The sequence below is a fragment of the Ursus maritimus genome, unplaced genomic scaffold (genome assembly GCF_017311325.1).
Source record: "Ursus maritimus isolate PB19 unplaced genomic scaffold, ASM1731132v1 scaffold_4, whole genome shotgun sequence".
NCBI lineage: Eukaryota > Metazoa > Chordata > Mammalia > Carnivora > Ursidae > Ursus > Ursus maritimus.
The window spans coordinates 24,795,507-24,803,876 of record NW_024426552.1 but is presented as its reverse complement, the minus strand read 5'-3'; the positions used below and the strand labels follow the sequence as shown (position 1 = coordinate 24,803,876).

Below are 8,370 nucleotides of genomic sequence, written 5' to 3'. Positions count from 1 at the left end.
AGATAGTAATGTCATCACTAACTGTAGAGATTTTAGCGTAATGAACTATGATGCATATTGGAGTATCTGATCAGAAATACATAAAAAAAGTTTATAGTGATTTAGGGGCATGGATATAGGCCACAAGTATTAGGAAGTTTATGCATTTGTCTTCTAATCCATAGGCAAATTATTCTACTGGTGAATTATGGGTACAAAGAAAAATCAATCTTCTGGGGCACTTGGGTGGCACAGCGGTTAAGCGTCTGCCTTCAGCTCAGGGCGTGATCCCGGCGTTCTGGGATCGAGCCCCACATCAGGCTCCTCCGCTATGAGCCTGCTTCTTTCTCTCCCACTCCCTGCTTGTGTTCCCTCTCTCGCTGGCTGTCTCTATCTCTGTCAAATAAATAAATAAAATCTTTAAAAAAAAAAATCAATCTTCTGAGCATTTCAAAAGAGTTGAATCCTCAAAGTACACTTCTTAGGTTCTTGAACTAACCAGGAAGTACACAAAATGTAGGTACTATTTCCTTTTAATTACTGTTAGTCACAGAAAAAAGACAATTTAGAGCCATGCTCAGAATACAAAATCTGACAAGATTTGTTATTTCTCTCTCTTCTGTTTTCATTTTATAAATATATGCATGCACACAGCTTTTAAACAGGAGGCCATTTGATTAGGCCAGTTTTGATTTGACCTAATCAGCAATCCCAAAGACAGTAAAATATTTTTGTTTACTACAAATGTGTGGACTCAAAATTAGGTAAATTGTTATTAATCCTCAAGAAACTTTTTTTAACTGGACTCTTAGCAGAGAAAATAGAATGCTTTAGAGCAAATTTAGCAATTAGTAAACTTAGAAACCAGGTAAGAGCAACATTACCTTACTACAAAAAGTTATACCAAACTACTATAAATGTCATGTTTTTTCAAGTTCCTTTTACATTCTAACACTTATTGACTGGCACTGTGCTAACAGCTTTGTAGGGGAAAGAAACCTTAAAACACTTTAAAAGATTTACTGACATAGAATATACCTTGTTATTTTTCAGGTACGATTACTTTATCATCACCTTTTTTTCAATGACTTAAAAACCTGTATATTGATATGAAAACCAAAATTTTGTGGAATTCAGAATTCTCATTCCCCTCTCTTTTCTCCTGTAATAATCTTATGACATTAAGTTAAAATGGTTTTAACAGACTAGCTTGTCAATGCAGTAAATATAAAAATGTATGTATTTGGGAGAACTCACTTCAAATAAATTGAGATGAAAATTTAATTCTAAAATAATTCTTCTTTTTAAAATTCACATTTTAAAATATAAAATCCTGAGTGTATGTAGAGTACAAAATGAAACGGTTCTAATTCAAATTGAGAAGCATCTTTTAAGTTCAACATAACTATTATTTCGACAACATATGACTTACACTTCCATATTAAGATAGATATTATCAGAGGGCGGGGCGCCTGGCTGGCTTACTCCTTAAGCCTCTGCCTTTGGCTCAAGTCATGACCTCAGGGTCCTGGGATCAAGCTCTGGTTCACCCCACATTGGGCTCCCTGCTCAGCAAGGAGTCTGTCTCTCCCTCTGCCCCTCGCCACTGCTCGTGCTGTCTCTCTCTCAAATAAATAAAATACTTAAAAAAATTAAATTAAATTAAATTTAAAAAATACATTATCAGGGGGCACCTGGGCAGCTTAGCTTGTTAAGTGTTGGACTCGATTTTGGCTTCGATCATGATCTCAGGGTCCTGAGACAGAGCCCATGCTCAGCAAGGATTGTGCTGGAGATTCTCTTTCTCCCCCTCTCCCTCTGCTCCTCCCACCCTCCCTCCCCCCAAACTCTCACGCATGCTCTCTCTCTAAAATAAATAAATCTTTTAAAGAAAAATAGATATTATCAGAAATGAAATATTTACAAAAGTGGTACCTGAGGAATATTTGTATATTCTCTATATAATGATAGAAAACCAGTTAAAAGGCATATTTTAAAAAGGCTAGAAATTTATGGAAGTTTAGGTTTCTGTGGAAAAATTCTATCACAGCGTGACCACCACTAATGATGATTTAGTAAGAAGCACTGGTTAGGAAAAGCTGGCTGACCAAATAGCAAGGATAGCTAACTAAGATTCAGGAAAATGGGCTTCTAACATTAGCCCTATCAACTAAAATAACTACTGACAATAAATCAACGGAAATAAGATCATATATACTGGAAACAGATCACTGGGCTTCAAATCCCAGCATGTCATTACTGCTGTGTGACTTCAAAGTACACTTCTTATATTCAAAGTTTAGGTTCCATTACCTTTAAGATGGATAACAGAAGCCATCCCAGAGCTATTCTGGGTTAAGTAAGGTAATGCACGTAAGATGCTTAACACAGTGTCTGGCACCTAACAACAATTCGCCCTCACCACTAGAGCAAACTTGAACAGTCTTATTTGGCCCTCAGTTTCCTTCAATGTAAAATATGGGTTTGAGAGCTGGATCATTTCTAATGCCTTTGCCCATCCAACATTAAAATCTACAATGTAAAAGAATATATAGGGTCAACTCTATTTTCAAAGAACATAAATTTAGATCTTTCACTGTAGTATTATTAAGGACATGGTAATTCAGACGCTATACAAGGATCATATTTTTAAGTGAGCCCTTTTAAATTAATTATAATTACGATACTTATTAAAGCCAAAGTTATATGTATTCCATTTACCCCTGAAAAATCCAAGATCTTCCACCGATTATCACGTTTAGCAACTATAATTCTTCCATACAATAAAACGGCAAAACTACCATAACCAATATAATCTTAAATGGAAAATGAATATTATATAATTATGCTTTTTTACATTAAGATTCTTTTTAATTTGAGTCATAAATATTTTTTAAAGATCAGGGTCTATAACATCAAGATTAAAGAAACAAATCCCACATGTTTCTTGGGGGCAAACTATTAATGTCCATACACACATTAACTGTACACCAATCCATACAAATAGTACATGATAACATTTTTTTTTAATATTTAGAGAACTCTTTCACATGCTTTCAGAGATACTATTAAGAAATTTTTACTTTTAAAAAATTATTAAAGGTGTGACTACTGAAATGAGATTATCTAAAAATTTAAAAAAGTTTTTCCAGATAAGACCGCACTAAGGGAAAGAGTTCTAGCTCACCTCAGTCAGGTACCAGTATGGAAGGCCAAAGGAATTAAATTACATTTGCCCATCAACATAAAGAACAAAAGCATCCACACAGGTCTGTTAAACTTGACAACTTAATTAAGGTCTCAAACCAGAAAACATGTTTACTAGTCAATACGCATACTTTGTTTTTACATTAGCAAAAATGGGGTTAGTACTGTGGGAGTTAAAAAAAAGGTAAAGATTTATTTTAAGTTCACAGCTGTGAGAACTTCAGCTTAGTTTCCATAAATCCTTACCTTAAACAGATCTTCACACATCACACTTGGCACAATTTCCAGTCACTCAAGAAATTTTATTTTACCTTATAACCAGTTCAGCAAAAGTAAAGTTCATGCCATAAAATGAATCTATACTGTGTCCTTACCCTCAATATTTAGCTCAAAACAAACGTGGCAGAAGGAGAGTGTTTCTTTGTCTGTTCCCAGTTTACAAACACTGCAAATGTTGTCATCATTCAAATCAATGTTTACAAACTGCTCCTCTTCGTTCATAGTGCCCCTGTTAAGAAACAGAAAGGGAAAGTTATGCAATTTCAAGAACTTGACAGTATGGCAATATTAAGAACTTCTAGAAGGATGCTGTTTATCTAATGCAACAGACTCATCAAACAAGCATCGCCATACTTGTACTTCAGTGTCACTCTTACTGTGTAAAGACACTAAGCTAGTAAAACTTAAAGCCTTGCCATCGGTGTCACTATGCCTAAGTGCCTTTTCTGATCCCGTATTTCATTTGGTTGAGGAGGGGATCTGAAGAAAGGCAGCTTGCGGGGGTTCTGCTCTGCCCCATCCCAGGCACAGAAAGCTTAGCAGCGCTGCCGGGGGTCTTTCAACCTACTTAACGCTGTTAAATGCAGGAAAAACGACCTGTTCGGGACACTGCTTTGCTAACTTCATTGTGGGAACCCTTAGATGCGTTTCGCTAACTCGACGTAGCGAGGCTTCCTATCGGAGATCCGCGGCAGGAAAATACACGTGGAAGCGCGAACACCCGAGGACGTCCCGGCAGCGTCTACAGCACCCGCACCGAAGGCCGGGCAGCGGCTCCACCGTGCGGGTCCGGCACGGCCGGAGCCGGGGTGTCCAAGCCGGGCTGAGAGGTGCCTTGGGGTCCCCTCGTCCCGGACTTCCTCCCACCCGGGAAGAAGGCGTCCGAGGGCCAAGGCAGCCGGTCAGCCCGGGACTCAGCGCCTCGGGGAGCCAGGCCCCCACTCCACATCCGGCGTTGGGGGCTCGCGCTCGCCGCTTAGGATGCCGCGGACCCGAGTCCGTCTCTCCGTCCGTCGGGGCGCCCCGCGCGGAACAGTGCGAACGGCCGCGGGGCTCGAAGCGCGAAGGTGGCGGTACCGCGGGATCGCGGGGCCCGGGCGGGTCGGGGACCGGGGCGCGAGGTCTTTACCGTCGGCTCCGCGCGCCACAGGAACAGTTCTGCGCGGTTCGGGCTCCTCCACTATTGTTTCCGGCCGCAGCAGAGGCGGCCGCGGCGGAGGCGGCAGCCGCGCGCCCGGCCCCGCCCCCTCCCGCCGGTGCCATCCCGCAAAGGCTGGTGGGGGGATGCGCGGGGAGGCGCGGTCGCGGGCAAAACTGCGCACTGGCACGGCGCCTGCGGGCTGCCCCTCACTCCGCCTGCACCGACGCCGCGTCCTTTGCTAGGATTTTCTCGTGATTCCGCGTCTCTCGGTCGAATCTCTTACGGTTCTCTGGAACGTGACTACTCATATGCCCCCCTCCTCGAGGCAAGTAGATAGAGGCGTCCGTTACCACCTCCTCCTTCAGCGTAGTGGAAACTACTGCCCCCGGGCGGGGGCCGCGGGGGGCGGGGGGCAGAAAAGTGACGAATGGATGGAAGAAGGGGACAGAGATGCGTGGGTAGGATTTTGTTCGAAATCAGCAGATTGAAGCAGTAGTATCACTGAACGTCGAGTTAGGTTCCAGTTGAAATATATAATAAGGGAAAAGTTTATATTTCGGGTTTCATAATTTAGGGATAATTTTAAATACAGAACCTTACTTTTTAGATGGGGCTCCCCTCCCCTATAATATGGTCCATTCCTTGCACGCCCACGGGGATAATCCCAGAGCCCCCCCCACCCCCCTTACTTTTAGGACCCGCCCTGTTCTCAAACTCTGGTACTTAAATTCTTTTGCCCACTTTGCTTGACATTTTAAGCCTTGTTTTTTCCTTTTTCATTTTTAGGTTATAGTTCATGCAATACTTTAACTTACATTTTCTATTGTAATCTTCACAACCGCCTAGGGAGGAGAAACAGGAACTGTTCTCTCATTTTGCAGTTTAGGAATGACTAACTCATATAGTTTCTTAGAAACAGAACTGGGATTTGAACCTGAGGCTGCTGATGTAAAATCACTGTTATTTTCAAAAGCATCATAAGCACCTGTACTGGTCATGTTCACAAATAGGAAACGGGCTGGGTTGTCAATCTGCATGTAACTGATAGTAGGAATGGTTTCCATAGTAAGAAACTTCTAGACCAAACTGGCACTTGATACAAACCATCGATCCCTCAAAAAAGTGATGTGTTCTTGCCGTGCAGAGTGCGGTAGATGAACGAACATCATCATCACCTGGTGTTCTGTTAGAAATGTAGAATCTCAGCTCTTACCCAAGCAGGTTCTGAATCAGAACCTGCATTTTAGCAATACCTTTAGGTGATTCCTATGCACATTAAAGTTTGAGAAGCATTAATTGAAATAGAATAGCCTGCCCCTTTTCTATCTGAATTTCTCAGTCTAGGTAAGTATAACTAAAATGTCTTGCATCATGAATTCTACACATCTTTTCAATGAAAATGCTTTATAAATCACTAACTTCTCTTGTAGTGAAACAAGTTCTTTTCAATTCTCAGAGTTATCTCTTTTTCTGTGACATTTTGTCCTGTTAACTCCTTAAAACTCCTGACCCTTGTTGTGACTGTTGTTTTTAAGTCAACAAATCCAGGCCTAATTTACAGAAATAAAATTTTCACATTTTAAAAGTACAGTGAATTTTGACAAACATATACACTGTGTAATCACCACATCACGAACATTTCCACAACTCCCAAATTACTTTGTGTCTCTCCGCATCAAGCATCCCGCACCTCTGATCTAATTTATATCAATAAAGGCAAGTTTTTCCTTTTCTAGAACATGGAATTAAATGGCATATATTCTTTTGTGATTGGCTTCTTTGGGATTCATGATGACGTTTTATAGTAGTTCTTTTTTATTACTAATATTGCACAATTTGTTACCTCCATGGTTGTTTCTACTTTTGGAATCATTATTATAAAGCTGTTACGAGGGGCGCCTGGGTGGCTCAGCCTTTAAGCGTCTGCCTTTGGCTCAGGTCATGATCCCAGGGTCCTGGGATCGAGCCCCGCATCGGGCTCCCTGCTCGGCTGGAAGCCTACTTCTTGCTTCTCCCTCTCACATTCCCCTTGCTTGTGTTCCCTTTCTCGCTGTCTCTCTCTGTCAAATAAATAAATGAAATCTTTGAAAAAAAAATAAAGCTGCTATGAATATTCATTTAAAAATCTTTTTGTGTACTCATGTTTTCTTTCTTGTAGGTAAATACCTAGGAGTGGAATTGCTGAATCATATGGTAAGTGCATATTTACTTTTAAAAGAAATTGCCGAATGCTTTCCCAAGCAGTCATTTTCGCAGTTAGTCCTGTTATGTCTTCTTGATGAATTAACCCTTTTAACACTATACTATTTTTCCTTTTATCTTTGGTAGTAGTTCTTCTGAAATCTATTTCCTCTGATATTGATATAGCCACTCCTGTTTCCTTATGATGAGTGTTTCCATGTGTATCTTTTCTTCTCTTTTTATTTTCATCTCCCCTGTCTTTACATTATTACGTATTTTGTAGACAAACATAGTTGTGTCTTGCTTTTTAAATTCAGTCTGACAATCTCTGTCTTTTAATTCGTGTGTTCAATCCATTTATGTTTAATGTAATTATTGATATATTGGGTTAAGTCTACCATCTTGCTATTTGTTTTCTATTTGTCCTATATGTTCTTTGTTCCTTTTACCTTTTTGCAGGGTTTCTTTGGATTAGTTAGGTTTTTTGTTTTGTTTTTCTGTTTAGTATTTTGTCTCCTCATTTTATCTCCTCTACTAGCTACATTTTATGTATGTATGGATGGATATATTTATGTATTTGGGGGCTGGAAAATATCTATGGTTTAGTAGATTTATCTTTATCTATCTATTTATCTTATGTATCTATCTATCACAATCTACCTGAAATAAAACTATACCATTTTATGTAAAATGTAAGAAGCTTACAATAATATATTTCTCTGCTCTGATCATTTTTTGTCATATATTTTACTTCACATGTGTGATACACTCCAAATACGTTGTTATTTTCTTAATAAGCTATATTTTAAATAAATTGAATAATAGAATAAAATAACCTTTATATTTAGTCACATATTTACCAATTTCAGTATTCTTCCTTCCTTTGGTTATATCCATATTGCAGCTTGTATCATTTTCTTTTACCTGGAGAACTTCCTTCATAATTTTGTGTAGTGTTACTCAGTTGGTAACAATTTCTTTCAGCTATCATTTGTCTGATAATGTCTTTATTTCACCTTCAGATTTAAAGGAATCATTCTGTATGTATAGAATTCTAGGAAGATACATTTTTGTCTTTCAGTCTTTGAAAGATGCTGTTCCATGTTCCTCAGGATTGTATTGTTTCTTATGAGAAGTCAGCAGTCTTCTTAATTTTTTCTTGTGTGTGGAATGTGTTCCCCCCACCATGCCCCTTGTGCTTTAAAATTTTCTCTTAATTGTCTTAGTCAATTTGGTTATGATGTGTCTTAGTTGATTTTCTTGTGTTTATCCTGCATGGGGCTTGTTGAGCTTCTTGAATATGGCATTGATATTTTCCATCAAATGTAGAAAAAAATTTGTTTAATCTTCCCTTATATTCCAGGATTGTTGTTGGATTGATTGATATTATCCCAGAGATCACTAAGGTCCTGATCATTTTATTATTCAACATTTTCTCTCTGTACTTGAGTTTTTACAGTTTCTTTTGAAAAATATTCAAGTTTACTGTTTCTTCTACAGTGTCTAACTTTATTCTTTTGCTTATCCAGTGAAAATTTCATTTCAGATAATGTATTTTCAACAAAAATATTCTGTTTAGTTCT

The 8,370-nt window shown here is 39.0% G+C and overlaps 1 protein-coding gene across 4 annotated transcripts in view; it reads right to left on the bottom strand.

Annotated features, from left to right (window-relative positions):
• Positions 1–4,714, bottom strand: part of CUNH21orf91 (chromosome unknown C21orf91 homolog) — a 31,981-nt gene extending 27,267 nt beyond the window's left edge. For 2 of the 4 annotated variants that reach the window (XM_008701750.2, XM_040621085.1), the window contains exons 1-2: positions 4,034–4,588; positions 3,561–3,694 (exon numbers count right to left, since the gene is read on the bottom strand). In XM_008701750.2, the coding sequence (XP_008699972.1) occupies positions 3,561–3,694; positions 4,034–4,092 (193 nt within the window). In that variant the 5' untranslated portion in view covers positions 4,093–4,588. The other 2 variants (XM_040621086.1, XM_008701751.2) reach the window with 2 other exon arrangements.
• Positions 4,715–8,370: the final 3,656 nt, after the last annotated feature.